This window comes from Diabrotica virgifera, chromosome 8, assembly GCF_917563875.1.
Source record: "Diabrotica virgifera virgifera chromosome 8, PGI_DIABVI_V3a".
NCBI classification, from domain to species: Eukaryota; Metazoa; Arthropoda; class Insecta; order Coleoptera; family Chrysomelidae; genus Diabrotica; species Diabrotica virgifera.
The window spans coordinates 47,664,975-47,686,965 of NC_065450.1; the positions used below are offsets into that span (position 1 = coordinate 47,664,975).

At 34.7% G+C, this 21,991-nt stretch overlaps 1 protein-coding gene across 16 annotated transcripts in view; it reads right to left on the reverse strand.

The window, feature by feature from the left end:
• The window catches only part of LOC126889954 (G-protein coupled receptor Mth2-like), a 595,837-nt gene that overhangs the window by 140,839 nt on the left and 433,007 nt on the right, over positions 1–21,991 (reverse strand). The window contains exon 1 of one of the 16 annotated variants that reach the window (XM_050658723.1): positions 7,875–8,461. The exons of the other annotated variants lie outside the window; for them this stretch is intronic. Coding sequence (XP_050514680.1) covers positions 7,875–8,376 — 502 coding nt within the window. The 5' untranslated portion in view covers positions 8,377–8,461. Of the gene's footprint in view, positions 1–7,874; positions 8,462–21,991 lie in introns of those variants that run through there. 16 annotated transcript variants of the gene reach the window in all.

Sequence of the window (21,991 nt, forward strand, 5' to 3'; positions counted from 1 at the left end):
TGTTTTAGTAGGGTTTGGCTTTAATGAGTTTTGTTTGTAGTAAGTTGACATCATGTTTAAAGCCTCTTCCATTGTCGACTCTACTTGTGCAAGTGTTTTCCCCTTTACGGCGATACCAAGATCGTCAGCGTACACAAAACTCTCACACCGAGGGCGCATTGGTTGGTCGTTGGTGTAGATGTTAAATAGGGACGGAGCCAGAACGCTTCCTTGAGGTAGGCCATTTTTTTGGGTTCTCCATCTGCTCTTCTTTCCATTTAGCACAACGTAGAAGCGTCTGTTACACAACAGTGATCTAATGATATTTACCAGGTCATAGTCAAGCACAGTGTTATAGATCTTAGTTAGCAAGATTCTGTGGTTTATCGTATCATATGCCGCTGTCAGGTCTATCAAGACTACTTCCACTATCTCCCTCTGCTCAAATCCCTCCTCTGTGTGCTCTGTTAGGTTCAGCACTAGGCCTGTGCATGATTTACCTGGTCTGAAGCCTGCTTGTTGTGGGATTAGTTTTGCGTCTAATGTTTCCTGGATGCGGTTCAAAATGAGGCGTTCATACAATTTATATAAATGACATAGAAGAGATATCGGACGGTAGCTACTCGGTAGTTCAGGGTCTTTACCAGGTTTCAGAAGGGCTACTACGTTTGATTTACGCCATATTTGTGGAATCTGGTAGGTAGAGTGACAGATGTTTAATAGATCGAGCACCCATTGTCTCGCTTTTTGCCCGAAGTGTTTTATCTGCTCTGTTAGGATTTCGTCCACCCCAGGGAATTTTCCATTTTTCATACAGTCAATACCATTTTTAAGCTCTTCGATGATAAGGGTTTCGCAAGAGAGTTGTTTCCTGGTATTGAGTTCTTATAATCTTTGGCGTTTTGCAACGATTGTTTGTTTTGCCATTCAGAAGCAGTTGGTGGGCTATCTGATTTGGCGTTATTGCACATGGCTCTTTCACCTCTGTGGGATCACCATTAAGTTTTTTGATCATATTCCAAGCCTGCTTACTACTGTGCGTCATATACATTTTACTTAAAGTCTCGCTCCACCGTTCTTGTCTGGAGGCGCTTAGTATTTGCTGCAGTCTCTCCCCTATCTCTGCCGTAACTTCGCTAAATGGGTCTTTACTAAATTCTTAGGTGTACTTTGTCATAATGTCTTTTGCTTCATCGCTCAGACCAGATATGTAATGTTGTTGACATCCTCTGGGTATGTGTTTACATGATGTTCGTTTTACAAGTTTGATGAGTTTTTGAGGATCGGGACTATATTTTTCACGTGTGTTTCCAATTCATCAGTATATTTTTCCCAGTTAGCTTTTTTGAAATTAAACCTTCCTTTAAAAGGGATTTTGGGAGCTTTTATAGCGCTGTATACGGATATTCCCACGGGCCTATATTGTGTCTTTGGTATAGGCTTATATATCTTTCTGACGCAACGGTCCTCTAAAGACATGCTGATGAAGGTGAGATCAGGGTTGTAACCTTTCTTCCATATTTTGCTTTGGAATGAATATGGCAGTTTTGGGTCATGCAGCAGTGCCAGGTTGTTTTGTTCAGCCCACGATTCCACAAGATCTCCATTTTTATCAGTTGAAGCGTAGCCCCAATGAACATTATGACTATTAAAATCCCCGAGAATGAATCTGGTTTTTTGAGAAGCGAAATTTTTTGGAGGGGAGAAAACAAAGTCTCTCCAGGGTGGTTTATAAACAGATGTAACTGTGCAGGCTCCTATTTCGACATAATAATTTTAGATTTGATATATTCAGTGTTAGATTGAAGTTTCAACCAGACAATTCTTGTGATAAGTTATTTGATAGGTATGATGATATTTTTTTATATCCTGTTGTAATATACATATTGTCAGCTCTAATAGCGAACACTTTGGGACACTTCCAGAGACTTTTTGATAAAGACTTTGAAATAGTTGATAAAGATGCACGGTTTAGATATATAAATATCAGAAAAATTATTAAAATCATGATGGTTTAAAAAAATAATAACAATAGTTTTTAATCACCAAGGTTTTCAATGAACATTTCAACAAGGTTTTAGGTCGGAAACATCATGCACCGACGCTATATTTATAATGAGGCAAGTTCAAGAGAAATTATTAGAATACAGAAAACCGGCATATTTACCTATGTTTCGTGGACCTTAAAAAGTATTTGACAGGGTCAAATTAAAGGACGTTATCCATTTATTGTAGGCAAGAGAGATACATCTAGAAATACTTCAAATGGGATAAGACAGGGGGATTCCCTGAGTCTTCGTTGAGGACGAAATAATAAAAATGGATGAATAAAAATGAATGGACTGTTGATGAACTTTGTTGATTGCAGAATTTTGTCAATCTGTAGTCATTACAATAGGGCCGGACATGGACAACGAATATGGCACAAAAGAAGATGAAGAGATGGAAATCCATAATTTATAAGTAATTCTGATAAATACTGATAAATACAATCAGATATGCAGACGATACAGTTATTTTAAGTGATGATATTAATGGATTACAACACCTTTTAAATGCCATTGACGCAGTGGGAAGAGAGTTTGGCCTAAACATAAACTGTTCAAAAACAAAATACATGGTATTTAGCCGTTTGGCCCATCAAGATTCACGTATATATTTATGTTGATGGTCATATAATTCAAAGAGTACCCAGTTTTAAATATCTTGGTTGCCATATTACTGAACAACTAGATCCAGATAAAGAGATAAAATGTAGAATCGAAATAGCCCGCACGACATTTTTAAAAATGAGGCCATTCTTCTGTAATGTTAACTTGCAACTTCAACTTCGAAAGCGCATGATTAAATGTTACATTTGGTCAGTCCTGTTGTATGGTGTCGAAGCATGGACATTAAAAATATCCACCATTAATCGTTTGGAGGCCTTTGAAATGTGGCTGCACAGACGTATACTGAAAATACCATGGACGGCTATGCTGACAAATGTGGCAGTCCTTAAGAGAGCAAATGCTGCCCGCGAGCTGCTTGATAACATCAAATATAGAAAGCTGGACTATTTTGGACACGTAGTAAGGGGAGACCGGTATAATATTCTTCAACTTATTATGATGGGTAAAATCGAAGGACGCACAGGAATTGGCAGAAAGCAGGCCTCTTGGTTGAAAAATATCCGGAAGTGGATAGGAATAAAGAAAAGCAGAACACCTATTTAGAATAGCTCGAGACAGAGACAGTTTCACCATGTTAATTGCCAACGTCAAGGGGACTTGATAGGGCACGTTAAGAAGAAGAAGAAGCCGTACGATGTATACGCTTTAACATTAATTTTATTTAACACATAAATCTGTCCCTTTTTGATTCTCAACACTGACCCATATGTATATAATCATATGACCCATATATAATACATAATATATGTGATAAAGCTCAGTAGAACCGCTATAGTACTAGCTAGATAGCAATAAAACTTAATAACAAAAATTGTAGCCAACTTTAAGCTTAATATTACAAAATTAGATGTTACAGGGTGTTCGATGACATAGTGGCAGACCCAACTTATGTTTTTTTTAAATGGAACACACTGTATTTTATTTTATGTTCGAAATCTTCTTAACTTCTCCATCACAAAAATATAAAGGTTTGTTATGTTATACAGGGTATTTACAGAGTTATAACCAATTTTCTATGAAAATCGTAACAAGTTCAACTCACTGTATAAATAAAAATAAGCATAACAGCAATGGTTTATTAATGCCATGATTTTTTGTTGACTCTCAAAATTTTTAAAAATGGTTGATATTTCTAATTCTCTTTATATCGAATACAGGGTGAGTCAAAACGCAAGTACATTATTTTCTCAGTAATTTTAAATGGAACACAATGCATTTTGTCACTATTGAAAAGTATCATCACCGTACTTTACTTTTTGAAGATATTCTTCTTTAGCGGCGAATCGATTGAGGGTAAAATTTGATTGATCCGCGCGCATGCGCACACCGACAGTATGGTATTAGACGTTATACGGGCTCTGATTGGGTGTTGAAATTTTGAAATGATCTGTCAATAATTGTTCAATATGGAGGTTATCGGTAAACAAAAATATTGTATAATATTAGTTTTTATTGATGTGTGGACAGAAATAAAATCAAATTTATAATTATAGTGACTTTTTAAATAGTTTTGAAAAGCCGCAGGTACGTAATTCTAAATGTTTCAGTTGGAAATACCTAATAGTTTCAATACCTATCTATTTGGAAAATGTAAACAAAATAATGTAGTTACCTATTAGTAGGCAATGCTTTAATTTACATAATCTGATTACGAACAAACTTTCTACAAATCTTCATCTCATATATCGTTTTCTTACTCTATATTTTGTTGTATTTTATTTCGACAAAAATCAAACTAATAATTTTATTAAATTCATATAAATTTATGGTGTAAACGTTTAGTTTGTGTATATTCCACATGACGTATACGAGAGTTTGGTGCAGTTTGAAATGGCGTCAACTTTCGTACGGCGCGGTAGACGTGAAGTGGGTTCAAGCCCCAAGCAAGTTATTATTTTTTTATTTTTTTATATAGATTGTATGATTGTAAGTATATTATTATATAATTTTTGAAGATATTCTTCTTTTTTGAAAGTGGTAGATAAGAAAGTTAGTTTGATTTTTAAATAAAATAAGTACAAATAACCTTTTAAGTATATTTACTTCGTTTAAATTACCTATTATGTAATATAAGAATATCTTCTTACGTGCGTACAAAGTACACAAACATTCTTTTTTTTTCTCAAAGTTCGCATCACCCTGTGGAATATTCTAGCATTTATAAAATACTGAAATTAAAATCCAACTATAGCCTCATGTTTTTTCAACATTTTGTTTTTCGATTCATTCGCTTATGTTGGATAATAAAAAGTTAGGTACTTTAACAACTAGCCATGTTTTTCATCAATACAGCGTATTTTTAAATAATAATTGGCAAACTTTAAGGGATAATTCTGCATAAAAAAATAATGGCAGTTTGCTTTATCAACGATATGTCTGCAAATGCTTCGTTTCCGAGATGTTGAAAGTTTTCTTCCAAATTGACGATTTATTTATTGCTTTAAACCGGTTGAGGTATGCAAATGAAATTTGGTGGGTTTTAAGTAGTTATTGCACATTTTTTGACATACAATTAAGAATTTAATATTCACCATTGGCGTGCATACGGGTAATATGAGGGCTTATATTACCCGTATGCGCGCCACTGGTGAATATTAAATTCTTACAAGAGTATCAAAATACTCTCCAAATAAAACTCAACGGAATCAGAGAGGAAGATACTACAGAGGAAGAATGGAGACAATTAAAACCAATAATAACTGAATCTGCAGAGGAAACTGTCGGAATAGGCAAAAGGCAAAGAAATGCGTAATGGTATCATGATGAATGCAGAACTGCGGTAGAGGAAAAAGGCAAGCTAGGCTTAACCAACTTTAAAGAAACAGAAGAAATAGCAGAGAAATTTATAACGAAAAGAGAATACAAGCGACCAGAATATGCAGAAGAAAAAAAAAAAGAGAGGCTTTGAAAAACAAGTACAAGAAATCCTAGAACATAATAACAGACACGAGAGCAGAAAATTCTATAAAAGAATAAAAGAAAGCAAACAAGTCATTTAGACCAAAATTGACAATTTTCAAAGACAAGGACGGAGAACTACTAACAGAGAAACAAAAAATTATAATGAGATGGAAAGAATACTTTGAGGAAAACCTAAATGCAGACAATGGAAATGACCAAAACGAGACAATATAATATTTTACGGCGGAGCAGCACATTGAAAATCCGAGTTATGAAGAAGTAGTTGAAATAATAAAGAAACTAAAAAACAGTAAAGCGCCAGGAACGGATGGAGTTTCGGCAGAATTGTTGAAATATGGAAGACCCGAACTCTGGAGAAGAATCCATTACCTGATAAAGTTGGTATGGACCAAGGAGCAAATGCCGGATGAATGGGCAGTTGGTTTTATATAGCCAATTTATAAAAAAGGACATGAAAAAGGAGATAAGAGGGAATGCCAGAACTACAGACCAATTACATTGCTAAATGTAATATACAAAATCCTTTCTGGCACTATCTACACTAGATTGTCAGAATACTCCGAAATATAATTGGTGATTATCAAAATGGATTCAGACCAAATAGAGCCACTACAGAAAACATATTCATACTAAGAACAATACAAGAGAAAGCATAGGAGTACGACATAGAACTATATAATATGTATATAGACTTTAAACAAGCTTTTGATAGTGTGAAAAGAGACAAAATACTGGAAGACCTCCGAAATCTAGGTATACCAAAAAAATATATCAGCCTCATAAAAATGACGTTGCAGGGTTCAAAAACCGCAGTTAGAGTAGATGGAGAACATTCTCCCCTGTTTGACATCAACATGGGGGTGAGACAGGGAGACACACTTTCAACCACGCTGTTCAACCTAGTTCTTGAAGCAGTCATCAGAAAAACCAACGTAACCGGACATATAAACACCAAAACAGTACAAATTACTGCATACGCAGGCGATGTCGCCATTATTAGTAGAAGCAAGACACGACTAATGGAGACGTTCAAGGAAATTGATCCTGAAGCACAAAAAAGAGGGCTTAAAATAAACGAAACAAAAACTAAGTACATGACTGTCAAAAGAACACCTGAGATTAAAAATAATTTAACAATAGACAACTATACTATTGAACGTGTGGATGCCACATATCTGGGCACAGAAATCAATCAGAAGAATTCCGTAAGTAGCGATATTAATGCAGTATTTTCAGTGGAAATCGTACATACTATGCTAATAAAAGATTGATGACATCGAAATTATTAGACAAAAGAACCAAAATGACTATATACAGAACTTTGATTAGATCCGTAGTAACCTATGGTTGTGAAACCTGGGTAATGACGAAAAAAGATGAAGCCCAACTCAGGACATTCGAGAGAAAGATACTGAGAAAAGTATATGGCCCTGCGCAAGAGGAAGGCGGCACATGGAGAATCAGGAGAAACGACGAGGTTAATGAACGGAATGAAGGGTATGGCATTGTAAGATTTGTGAAAAGTCGAAGACTCTCATGGCTGGGACATGTTCAGCGACAAGAAGACATGAAAACGACAAAGAAGATGTTATAGTGGAAGCCGGTAGGAAGGCGGAAAAAAGGAAGGTCCAGGACGAGATGGTTGGATGACGTGGAAGACGACTTGAAAACCATGAATATAAGACAATGAAGGAGTAGGGCCCAAGAGAGACCTGGATGAAAGGACATAGCCAGACAGGCAAAGACCCATCCAGGGTTATGATGCCAGAAGAAGAAGAAGAAGAAGAACATCCAGGAGAACATGAAAAGCATTGTGATACAAACAACATTCGACTAAGTTAGTAGTCGATAATTACTGACAATAATTTGGCAAATTTAAACAAGAGAAGAAAAGGTTTTATGACAAAGACAACTAACTTACTAACATAAGGCGTTACAGGTGGTTATGATTATGCGAATTGACGCATAGTAAATGCCGGGCGGTGCCTAAATGTCAAAAGCAAAGGTAAAAAGTTGCCCAAGATGAAAATTCTATCGAAATATTTTTGGAATATTTTTTCTGAATTTGTTTTGTCAACAGTGAATTCAAAACCTGTATTTTGATTATACTACATTATAATAGAAATTTACAAACTTAAATCAACAATTTAATTTATTAGACAAATTAAGTCAACAAGCATGTTTATGCTTTTAAGACATTTTTTACGTTTATGTTATTTTAAGTAAACTGAAATTGTAAATTATTGTAATAACTATTGATTTGAATAAACGTATATTATTATTATTATTATTATTATTTACCTGCTGAATTACTCTTCTGCAAAGGTGTTCTTGGTGGTTCCGTAACATCTTGTTCCGGAAAACACAGAAAAGCAGATAAAGTATAAACTTCATCTATGCAGTATTCGTTGTTGGGATAAGACCGATTATAGCTGGGAACGAACAGTTTTCCGTCCTCTTGAAGATAGTAAAAATCCTTAGGGTTATCATTTTGTAATCTAAATAAAAGGCACGTTATATCTGTAATTCTAAACTTTGCAGTTTGATCAACAGTTCCCACAAAAAAGGTTTTGTTGTATACCGGAGCTATGAATGGTTCACTCGAATTATTTACTCGGCACTTTCTTGGTTTTCCCACGTAGCTGTAACCAACAGGACAACATTTTCTGATACAGTTCACACTCAAATCACAGCCATCAAAGCTTCTCGAAATGTTGCCCCTGTTTGTGACACTATCGGCACTTGAAAACATACAAATAATGAGGAAAATGAGCTCATAGAAACGCATTGTAGTTGAGGTCATTGTTTATAGCAATAATGTGACACCGGTTGTTAGTTTATTATCTCGATGATGGTACGAAACTGAATTGTATGTGCAGGAAAGCTGGCTTTTCAAAATATAATAATAATGATTAAAAAAATAGCGAGCGTCAAGAAGCGTTATCGAGGAGATCTCGCGATAGTCTGTGGGCCAGAGGCAGGAGTGTGGCTGATTGCAAAGGTACCGAGACGACGACGCATGGGAGAAACTGCAAGGCTGTCTTCGTGTCTTCGGGGAGAGGACGTTGACACATGAAAAGTAGAGAAACAAAAAATGTATGTATGTTTATTCGTTGGGTAAGGCATGTATTTTAATTTCTGTTTTGCAAAATGCAAATTATACCTTTAACGATATAAATAAACTTTACTTTTAGTCCATTCACTCACGATTTTTGCTTTAAATTTTAAAGAACCGCTTGCATTGATATGAAATTTGGCATACACATAGGTAACATGTCAAAGAAAAAAGTGATATTGTACCAATTTGTGCTTTTGCCCAGGTGATGACTTTCACCCCTTCTCGGGGATGCAAAAACATACGTTCAAAATAAGTCAGGAATTGTATAAAATTAGTAATTCTAAGCAACCTTTGCTCTATATAAGGTTTTTCACTAAGTCAATACTTTTCAAGTTATTTGCGAGTAAAAATGTTCATTTTTTGGTAACAAAATCTACGTGTTAGACGTTTTCTCGCCAATAACTCAAAAAGTAAGTGTTTCATCGAAAAAAATTTCTTAGCAAAAATATAGCTTATAAAAAAGCAAAGAGTTGTAGCTAATAAAAAGTAGGTTCTTATTCGTCAAATTTCAAATCCAATATTTCAACGTAAAATAACCAAAGAATAAAGCACTTTTCGGTAAAAACCAATCCCAACGTTTTTAAAGTGTTTAAAAATGACTTATTTTTGTTTTTTAAAAAAGTTTTTAGCGTCAAAAGTAAGCAAGTTTCGAACCAAATAAAGTTGGCCCCTATTTTTTTGGTAAAAAAATTGTAAAAATCACCCCCTCACTAGCATCCCAAATGAAATTAATCATTACCGCTTCACAAGTTACGTTAGTTACACAGGGTGAGCCAAAGGAAAGAGTCCACCTCGATATTTGGCAATAGTTATTAGATTGTAAGAATATGCCGAAACAGGTCGATTTTTATTTTTAGATTGCAATTTTTTGATATATGTTTCGTACTAGTGACATCATCCATCTGGGCGTGATGACGTAATCGATGATTTTTTTAAATGGGAATAGGGGTATTTTTGTAGCTCATTTGAAAGGGTATTCAATTCTCTATTCACTAGTATAAACATTAACATAATTATTTATACAGGGTGTCCAAAAACATTTTTTTAAATAAATTAATTGAGAAAAAAGAAGAATGTATGTAATTTATTTTATTTAGAATACATTTTACTGTTGTCAGAAAACACAAAAAAATGTATATTTAACAAATAAACTTTGCTTTTCGCTTAAATTCAATGTTCAAGCCAGCTCCCGCCTTCCACCTGCCTCTTGGAAGGTTGAACATTTAATTTAAGCTAAAAGCAATGTTTATTTGTGAAACAAACATTTTTTTTGTGATATCTGACAGCAGTAAATTATGTATTGTATTTTGAATTCAATAAATTATTGCTTATATTACTGCTTAGAGAATTCAATACCCTTTTGAATGAGCTATCATACGACTGCTATTCCCATTTAAAAAAATCATCGATTACGTCAACACGCTTAGATAGACGACGTCACTAGTATGAAATATATGGCAAAAAATTGCAATATAAAAATAAACACCGACCTGTTTCGGCATTTTCTTAAAATCTAATAACTACTGCCAAATATCAAGGTGGACTCTTTTCTTCAGTCCACCCTGTATATTGTTTATATGATCCTTAAATTTCAGCTGTTCAAAGTGATGATTTTTGAAAAAAAAAACGGTTAAAATAATTTTTTTTTAATTTTGAAAAAATTCTTTGTTTTTCGAAAATCCCTTAAAATCTATTAGTGAAACCAAAAATCTGAAAGAATTAAAAAATGTAGATTTTGCTTTTTTGAATATTTTGGCTTCTTTTGTTTTCCTGCAAGACAAAAATTGGTTAAATTTGGCTATACAAAATTTGCATACACTTGTGATTAGTGACTCGTTCAATCCCTTTTAAGGACAGCATTTTCAAGAATAAGCACTTTGAACCGATGAAACTTACAGATCATAGAAATAATGCATAATTTCAGTAACTTGTGAAGCGGTAATAGATAATTTAATTTGGGAAGCTGATGAGGGGTTGATTTTTACGATTTTGTTACAAAAAAAGGGCCCAACTTTATTTTGAGCGTATAGTCCAGAGAAATAAAATTGTTCTCGTGACACATCCCCCTCCAGGCGAAAACCAAATTTTTTGAGTAGTATGGACATCTAGATTAATAACCTTTATGTTTCCTGCAGCCGATTTTGATGATATACATAGTTATAAACAAATGAAGATCAAAAAACGGCAAATTTTCGCTTTTTTCGTCTATAACCAAAAAGTTAAGCATTTTAAACAAATTTGAGAGTAAGAATAGTTTAAAAGTTATTTAATTTGTTTATCCCAAATTCATTTTTTTTTCAACACTATAAGTCAGAAAATTATGAAGTTACCGTAAGACTTCTGACAGTTTATGGAAGAAGAACAATTATACTATTGACTTAATAATAAAAAAATGACAAAAAGTAATTTTAAACAGTGTAAAATTATTTTGCAAAAACACGTCGATTTTTTGCTTACTTAAAAACAATTAGAATAACTTTTTAACCGCTACCCGTAGAAAAATTATTCTTTCATATTTGGAAAGATTGAATTTTTATACACATTTAGAAAGAAAAACCTTTTTTAATTCACATGTTTTTGCAAAATAATTTTGCAGTAATTAGAATTATTTTTTGTCATTGTTTTGATTAAATTAATAATATAAATTTTCTTCTTTCATAAACTATCTAAAGTATTAGTGTAACTTCATCATTTTCTGACTTATAGCGTTGCAAAAAAAAAGAATGTGTGTGTACTTTGTACGCACGTAAGAAGTTATACTTCTATTAGATGATTTAAACGAAATTAATATACTGTTTATTTATATTTTATTTAAATATTAAACTAATTTATACTTACTACTTCTCAAACATTTTTATTAAAACAGTGCCAAAAATTAAAATAATAAAAAAATAAAACACACACAAACACATTAAAAATGCCACAAATGATTTCTGAACATTAATTGTCGGAAATTTTTTTTAAGTAAATACGTATTTTCTGAAAATAAAATTATATAATAAATATACTTACAATCATAAAATGTATAAAAAAAAAAAATAAAAAAATAAAAGTTTCTATTGGGGTTCGAACCAGCTCATTAGCGCGGTTGGTATTGGGGTTCATTCGCCTTAAACGCTTCGCCACGGAGACAATGTGTCATTATGTGCAAAGATCGACTAACTAAACGGATTAAACTTTTGACATTTTTGAATTAAATCAAATTATTTTGATTTTGAATTAAAATGATTTAGAATTGAAAAAATACAACAAAACATAGAGTAAGAAAACAATATATTAGGTGAATATTGATAGAAGTTTTGATGGTAATCAAATTATGTAAATAAAAGTATTACATACTATGTATTTTGGTAGGTTCAAATAGGTAGGTACCTATGATACATTTACAATTATTACGTACCTGTTGCTTTTAAAAACTATTTAAAAGTCACTACAATTATAAACTTTTTGTTTCTGTCCTCACAACAATAAAACTAAAATATTATACAACATTTGTTTACCTTCATATTGAACAATTATTTATACTGTCGGTGTGCGCATGCGCGCAGATTAATATAAATTCACCCTCAATATCCATCGCGCCTAAAGCAGTATAACTTCAAAAATTAATTTGGGATAAACAAATTAAATAACTTTTAAACTATTTGACCGATTGCTTTGAAATTTAAAATATAATTTAAGCACCAGAAGTCTCAGCAATTCCTGTAATAAGAAGGTTCTAAGTTAATTTTTACATAAGTTATGAATATTTATAAAAACTCAAAATTTATGATTTATTTTGCAATTTTATAAGCAACCAATAAGGATAGACATATTCAGCGAACTCCATATTAAAATTTTTTAGACGATTTATGAGTTTCTTACTCTCACATTTGTTTAAAATCCTTAACTTTTTGGTTATAGACGAAAAAAGCGAAAATTTACCGTTTTTTGATCTTTATTTGTTTATAACTATGTATATCATCAAAATCGGCTGCAGGAAACACAAAGGATATTAATATAGATGTCCATACTACTCAAAAAATTTTGTTTCGGCCTGGAGGGGGTTGTGTCACCAACAGGATATATTTTCTCCTTATTTCTCTGAACTAGTAACTTACTTACTTTTTAGGTATGTTAGAAACTTTTTTAAAACCAAAAATAAAGCGTATTTTAATATACCCAAAAAGTTTCTTTTAAATGAGATATTGGAAATTAAAATACTCACTTAATTTTCTCTTTTTTTTCATCTCTGTAATAAAATGAATATTATAGAAGTTTTCAGGGTCTTTTGGCTTTCAGTAATAATGTAGTCTTTCATTCTGCGTTTAAATTTTTCAAAAATACTTATTAGTTTTCTCAGGATTCGAGAAAACTGAATTCATTTAAAACACATTGGCGCGAAATTTTGCGTCTACGCCCTTAAATCTATCGGTAGGTTGTCACTTCCAACGGATTTTCACCTATTTTTTTTTGCCGGATAGAGATCTTCAAAAATTATGCCGGACACGATCTTCAAAAAAGAAAGCGATAGTAGCGGTAAAGAGGAAACGAGAAAAAGATATTTTAAAATTATAAAATTAAAAATTATAAAAAGCAAAAGATATAAAAAGATATTTGAGAAAAGTTGGGTATTAATGTTAATATTACAATTATTAATGACAAATAAGTTAACATAATAAGTATTTTTCTACAATCACTTAATAAAGAAGGCTTTTTCGCTTGTCAATGGAAACGAAAAGTTGACGTTTACTGAGTACCGTCCCTTTATCGCTCTAGCACAGTGGTTCCCAACCTTTTATGTCTGGCGACTCACCTTCTGATGTTTTTTCATATTCGCGACTAATCTTTCCTCTCTCCTCATGATCACAGTATATAGAGGTTCTACAGTAAAACCACTCCTCTGTCGGCGGTTTGATCTCAAGAAGTAATACCGGCAGTACGCAATTGGTAATTCACCAGTGGTGGATGCGGGTTTTCCCTGTTAAAATCCGTACGTTTCTATGCGACTAGCAATGCGAGAGTGGGGCAAAAGCGACTAAGAACATTGCGCGGTCGCCACTACAGATTTAACTTCCAATTTTTCGGAGAGTGGTTCTACTGTCCCTCTTTATACTGTGCCATGATGATAGAAAAAATAAGGAACACGATCACTGTATTGTCGAAGCGAAGATCGGTGGAATATGCGCATTTTATCAATGAAATTCGATATTTTTAAGATATTCCAGAAGCCGCTATAAATAAAATGTTTTAACGACCTATTAATCATTCATAATTACTCAACGAATATTAGTACAGTTAAAATAATTAAGACGATAACCGGACAACATTGATTTAATGAGTAAAATTTAGTTTTTTTTTTATTTTAATGACAAAAAAAGCAAGCCCATTAGCAGAACCCAATTAAAAATTATTTTGCACGTCATATTTGAAACATTATTTGGTTGAAAAATCTCATTTTTGTTGGCAAAAAAAATATATTAATTTGTTTGGACTAAATTAACGTTGTGCTTATCTTAAAAAGGATATGTTAGTATCAACATTCGCACAGTGTTGCCAAACTGAATTTTGTTATTTTGGGTGTAAATTTTTTCCACGGATCTCCGAGGGTACTATACGCTACACAGCTACTGTAAGAGCCACGCCGCGACCCACCAGTGGGTCGCGACCCACCGGTTGGGAAACGCTGCTCTAGCGCGTAAAGTTAGTAAAGTAAAACCGTACAACCATACAACCCAAACACATTGATCATTCAAATTGAAAGTTTGAATGATGAAATTTAATGTTATGACATTATAATGACAGATATAAACTAGTTACAACAAAGTTTATTATTATTATTAAAGAAGGAAAAGGAGCCGAGGTCTAGGACCTATATAGCTCCATTTTACTAAAAAGAACTATGCAAAAAGAAACCTAAACTTAAGACTACATACGACTTATAAATTAATTTAATTTAAGAAAAGAAAAATTATTGTTCCCGTGGTACAGAACTAAAAGAGTCATATTTATTTTTGAAGCAATTTACAGATACAGCCCCGACGACGTCGTGTGGAAGTGAGTTCCAGGTATAAAATATTCTATTGGATATAGAGTTCTCACGACATTTACTGTGAAACTGTTGTCTGGCTAATTTGTATGGATGACCCCGCAATCTAAGGTCGTTACTCAAAGGGAAGAGATGTGATAGATCTATCCCAAACCTTCCCTGTAACGCTCTATAAGCAATTATTAAATCCCCACGAAGTCGTCGGTCCATAAATGTAGGATAATTTAAGTAGGTTAACCGTTCTTCCTAGGAAGGACGACGACGGCCATAAGGAATTCTTGTTGCCCATCTTTGCACAGATTCAAGTCGATCAGAATCCCTTTGCCAGTCGACATTCCACACGGGTCCGGCAAACTCTAAAATAGGTCTTACATATACACTAAAGAGAGCAACAAAATTTTTTGGCGATATCTTAGAGAAAGTCTTAGATAATAAGTAAACTGATGTTCTAGCTTTATTGCATACCGACTGGATATGTTCAGACCAAGATAATGTTTCCGTCACAAGTACACCCAAGTCTTTTTGCTGCGAAACAGTTTTTAGAGAAACATTTGAAAGTACATACCGATTCCTTGGATTGTTTTTACCTAAATGTAGAACTGCACACTTGGATGTGTTTAATTGCAAGCACCAATCGTCTACCCACTTAGCAACCTCTTGAAGGTCGGTCTGTAATTGATTGTAACCAGAAAAGGGATTTGCATATAACTTTGTGTCATCAGCGAAAAGCGACATGTTACTTTTAAGGTGAATTGGCAGATCAGCAACGTACACTAGGAACAAAATCGGCCCCAACACTGAACCCTGCGGAACGCCACTGTATACACTAAACATTGAGGAATAACAGTCACCAACGCGTACACAAAATTTACGGTTTATTAAAAATCCTTTAATCCACTCAAGTAAGTTTCCTCTAATACCGTTATGTTCAAGCTTAAATAGTAGTCTCTTATGAGGAACTCGATCAAAAGCCTTAGCAAAGTCTAAATATATAATATCGACAGGTTGATTACTGTCCAAACAAAGAGACCAGTCATTAACACATGTTAACATATTAGTAACAACCGATCTTCCAGGTACAAAACCGTGCTGGGAAATAGGAATTCTATTATTGTTTAAGAGAAAGTTCATAACCGATTCGCGAATAACTGATTCCATCAATTTAGCCGCAATGGATGTTAGACTAATTGGTCTATAATTGTCAGGATCTAACTTGTCACCTTTTTTATAAATTGGAGTAACACTAGAGATTTTCCAGCCATCAGGTAAAGTGTGTGACAAAAATGAGGTTTTCATTATAAAACTTAACCCATTCAGCCAAAACTTAACCCAAATAAGGGGTAAGTTAATGATTTAAAAATAGTTTCATTTTATTAAGAGATTGTAGAAAAAATGTTGTACGTATTACAAGCGCAAAGTGACATTATTGCTTTCGAGTAATTACCGCTCCCCGCTACGCGTCGAGCGGTAACACTCTCAAGCAATAATGTATCACTTGTCGCTCTTAATACATAAATAACTATTAACCATCGAGCAATTTTGTAGCCCTCGGTAATAATGATTTTGGTGAGTATTATGTATACAATAACAACCAATAAAGTTTTAATAAGATTCATTTTTTTATATCACGTAGAACTAACGCACTTTTTGTAAACCATAGTATTCGAGAGAATATTGTATGATTAGTTTCAAGGTCAGCAGGTATGATTTAATAACATCGTGTACTACGGAAATTAATTCTTTTAATGTTGGTTATTCGTTTAACAATAGGAAAGGAACAAAAAGGTAACTGTATATACTTAGATAATTAAGATTAATGATATATTAAAAAAAATAAAAAAATGGAGCGGAACAACATAACTTAGTAAAAATAATCTCTAGATTATAATCATTTTGCTTTCCTCTTCGCGATGTGCCTATCCATGACGAATGTTGGCGATCATCATGGCAATCTTCACTTTATCGGCAGCAGCGGGGTTGTTCAGTTTTACGAAAAAACCGTTTTTCACATAGAAAATTGATTTGATCATACTTATGAGGCATACCTGCAGTAACTTTGCACCATATGGGAAACTTTTTTAATATCAATTTTACGAAAAAAAGTCATTCTTTATAAAGTGCTCTGCATAGTCTAAAACCTAAGGTGCAATCATCAGATATGAAATTTTGTCAACAGTATACGAGGTATGTCAAAAAATATTAATTTCGCTCAAGAGCAAACTACCTTTATATTTCAAAATATCAAAAAAATTTATTATGAAAAGTTATTTGTAATTAAAAATCATATTCAAATATGCAATAACAGCCATGTACGAGAAACAAATTTCTGAGATTTTCCTAAATTACTGATTCCGAACATCATTTTTATTTATTAGACCTGTAATAACTCTTTTATTAATAATTTTAGGAAAAAAGGTATTCTTCATAAAAATCTGTTCATGGTCTAAACCTCAAGATGCAACCATCAGTTATCCAAGTTTGTTAATTTTATACGAGGTGTATCAAATAATATGAATTTAGAAAGAATTCTTTCTATATTCTTTCTAAATTCATATTATTTGACACACCTCGTATAAAATTAACAAACTTGGAAAACTGATGGTTTTATCTTGAGGTTTAGACCATGCACAGATTTTTATGAAGAATAAGTTTTTTTCCTAAAATTATTAATAAAAGAGTTATTACATGTCTAATAAATAAAAATGATGTTCGGAATCGGTAATTTAGGAAAATCTCAGAAATTTTTTTTTTCACGTAGAAGGCTGTTATTGCATATTTGAATATGGTTTTTAATTACAAATAACTTTTCATAATAAAATTTTTTTATATTTTGAAGTATAAAGGTAGTTTGCTCTTGAGCGAAATTAATATTTTTTGACATACCTCGTATACTGTTGACAAAATTTGATATCTGATGATTGCATCTTAGGTTTTAGACTATGCAGAGCACTTTATAAAGAATGACTTTTTTTCGTAAAATTGATATTAAAAAAGTTTCCCATATGGTGCAAAGTTACGCAGACACCCTATATAACTTAAAAATTCGACTTTTCCCAGATATAAGGTATAGGCACGCCATTAGACGCGTCTAGGGTTTCCCAATAAACACTCAGTTATGAGCGTAATTCGTAAGTTGAAATTTCGAGTAATTGTCGAAAAACCAAAATTTTCAAAGTTCAATTTTTCAGAAAATAGAAAGTAGGAAGGTCTCAGATACAGAATACATCATTAAAAATAATATGCACCAATTCCTGTTAGCATCCGGAATCTCTGCCTTCTACCATTTACAAGGCATAGAGACAACGAAAATAGAAAACGGAAAGGATTCTAATTAACTGAGCCGTGTGTATGTCCGTTCCTGATCACCTAGCAGTGGCGTTACAAACTCCGTCGGGCCCTCCCGCAGAATTGTTAATGGTGCCCCCTTTAAAAAATTAATAAATGCGACTTGTGTAACAAAAACTTATGAGTGTTAGTATATTCATCTTTATTGGTACAGAGTATAGAATAAAATTGAACAAAAATTAATAAATTATTACATTATTACATATTATTATTCTATGAGATGAACAACTTTCTTTGTACACTACTATCAGCGAATATGTCTACAAGTTTATTAATATCTATCTGATGGGCAACTTCATTTTCAATACTTATAACTTATAAGCGCTAGAGAAGATAACCGTGCTTCTGACATTGTACTAAGAAGACATTATGATTTATTAATTTAAGTTTAACTTAATTTAAGTTTAAGTAATAACCGAACGATTGCCGGTATAAGTAATCACCCACTTGTTGGTCAACAGCTACGGGTGGAAGAACCGATACGTGGTAGGGCACTTCATTGCCCTGGAGTCGAGAAATTAACTCCGAAGGCGGAAGAGCTAAATTAGTCAACGGCATTGAGATGTGGAAAGCCACGGGATGACTACCACATTAAAGATCCGCGTGGATATCCTTAGTAAAAATCATCATGGACCCACTAATTGATAATTTACTTAATGATCATGGAGCTCGGAATCCAAGATCCGGCAGGGGAGGACGATCAGATTTAGACGACAGGGCCTCTCAGGTCGTCATCAAGGTAAATCCCTGTCAAAGAAATAAGAATAACTCTATAGCATTGAAAATTGGAACATGGAACGTAAGAAGTTTATACCAATTAGGCAAACTCGATAACTCTGTGTCGGAAATGTGCAGAATGAAGATTAACATACTGGCCGGATCAGGAAAATGTAACACCAGAAATGGAACACTGTATTATTCCGGAAACAACGATCCCAATCACAAACAGGGAGTTGGAATTATAGTTGACAACAATTCTCGGAAAGCCGTTTGTAACTTTGTTCCTTACTCTGATCGAGTATTAATGCTATCTCTCAACTCTCATTTAAATCGTAAAATAAATATAATCCAAGTATATGTACCCACTGCAGACAAGGATGAAGACACCATAGAGGCCTTCTATGAACAAATTGGCAATGTCTTAAAGCTAACTAAAAGACATGACATAAATATTATAATGGGCGATTTGAACGCTAAAGTCGGTCAAGGAGAAGTGGAGAATTGTGTGGGGCGATATGGACTCGGGGAAAGAAATGAACGTGGCGATAGGCTTGTTGATTTCTGTATCAATGAGGAACTCATAATTGCAAATACCTTGTTCAAACTTCCTAAACGGAGACTATATACATGGAAGTCACCAGCTGACAATAACAACAAAATAGTCAGAAATCAAATAGATTATATTATCGTCAACAGAAGATATAGAAATTCTATAGTATCATCTAAAACTTATCCAGGAGCGGACATATCCTCCGATCACAACCCGGTTGTTTTGTCTATGAGAGTGAAACTAAATACGATAAAGAGCCCTAGCTCCAATAAAATCATGGATACAAGGCGGCTCAAACAAGACAAGACCTATGCGGAAACGAAATTTAAAATAAACGAGAACTTAAGGAAAGTCAAAGAAGATAGTGCGGAAACTCTGACTGTTGACCAAAAATGGGGAAAAATTCAACATGCCTTAGTATCAATTGGAAAAGAAACCCTCAAACCACTTGGAGAAAAAACAAAATCTTGGATGACAGTAGAAATTCTTGAACTTATGGAAGAACGAAAAAAACATAAAACAAAAGACCCGAATAAATACAAAGAAATTCAGAGAAACATCAAAAAGAAAATTCGAGAGGCAAAAGAGAGGTGGCTCTCTGACAGATGCAAAGAAATAGAAGACCTGGATAAAAAGTATGACAGTTCTGTCTGTATCTGTAGAGTAGGGAGTGTGAGTCAAGTCCCACAGCACTTAGGCCACAATTGACCCATTGTACATCCTCCCAGGGGGTTGTCGTCCTTAGTTCATTATCCATCCTGCCATTTCCAGGAAGGTGGACAAATCACCTGGTGACATCTCCCCTATATCGGCAGGTGTAGGCCAAGGCTCGCCGAACGCATACTCTCGTATTGACGATAACTCCGGACATTCACATAGGACATGCTCGACAGTTTCGTCATCTCGTTCACACCTCCTGCATAGAGATGTGTCTACTAGCCCCAGTGTGTGGAGGTGTTTTCTTAGTTGACAATGGCCAGTTAAAAAACCAACGGTCAAGCGTAGGTTTTTCCTGGTCATTCTCAAGTACTTTTCTGATGCTGACTTCCCAAGGTTCCTTAGTGTTACCCTGGCAAGTCTACATCCTGGCCCTTCTTCCCATCTTCTTACGGTTTGCGAGTGGGAGTGACATTTGACAGTTTCCGCGATTGTTGTAGTCGACAAGCCAAAAAGATCACAAGGTCCTAAGAGTCTTAGGCCTGCTGCCCTTCTAGCCAGCTGGTCAGCAATGCGGTTGCCTTTATTTCTGTTGTGTCCTTTAACCCATCTCAGGATGATGTTGTTACCATCCGAAGCTTGGGCTAGTGATTCATGACACTCCATTACTAGCCCTGATATGACGCGTGGTCTGTTCAGGGTTAGTAGCGCTTGTCTGCTGTCTGTGCAGATTATTACAGTTTTGCCGGCTATACCTTTCCCGATTATCTCTTTTGCAGCTATGGAGATACCAGCCAGTTCAGTCTGAACTACGCTGGCATTTTTGCCCATGCCCCATTTTATACTAAGGTTCAATGATCTGGAGTATATTCCACATCCTGAGCCTTCTTTCGTTTTGGAGCCATCGGTGTAGATGCAATATGCATTTGCCACGTTTGACTCCCTATGTTGACTTGTTTCGATTTTGTAGGGTTTGTCGAAGACAAACGTAGGTTAAATTGAGTCGCATCCATGGCCCGCATGCAGCTGGGGCAGTGCCTCCAGCTCACCCCGCCAGAAACGACATCTCAATTGTCCCATTCCTACATCAAGGTTTGCACCCGCTGAGCGTAACCTCATCATCGTCATCAGCGCCACCTCTCTGACATATATGTCTAAAGGGGTAATGCCAATGAGCAACTCCATTGCAGCAGTTGGTGTTGTTTTCATGGCACCTGTTATATTTAGGCAAGCCATCCGTTGAATATGGTTTAGTTTGTTGATCGCTGTTGCCTGTAGCACTTTTGGTACCCAAGCAATGGCTCCGTAAGTTAGCATTGGCCTAATGACAGTAGTGTAGATCCAGGCGACCACCCTGGGCGAAAGGCCCCAAGTGCGTCCGACCGTTCGCCGACACTGTTCATAGGCAATATATGCTCTTTTAGCTCTACTATCTAAGTGAGAGTTCCATGTTAACTTCCTGTCAAGGGTAATACCAAGGTATTTCACCTCTTCAGAGAAATTCAGACTGCAGTTTAGAATCCTAGGGGGTATTAAGCCCGTGATCCTTCTTTTTCTGGTGAAGAGGACCATCTCTGTCTTTTTTGGATTTATAGACAGTGAGTGTTCCTTACACCATGTTTCTATTAGTCTGAGAGCAACTTGTAATCTCTCGCATAGTGTGTTCTCAAACTTACCGCTTTGCAAGACGGTTATATCGTGTGCATAGGCTATTGTGTAGAAACCGTTCTTGCTGAGTTGGTAAACCAGGGTATCCAACACTATGTTCCAGAGGAGTGGTGATAGCACCCCCCCTTGTGGACATCCCCTCGTAACCATCCCTCTAACCAAAACGTCTTCTACATTTATGCTTATTGCTCTATTTGACAGCATACTGAATATCCATTCGCTCACGGCCAGGGGGACATTCCTGACATTGAGCTGTTGGGTGATGGTTGGGAAAGTTGTTTTATCAAACGCTCCCTCAATGTCTATGAATATACCTAGGGTGGATTCTTTAT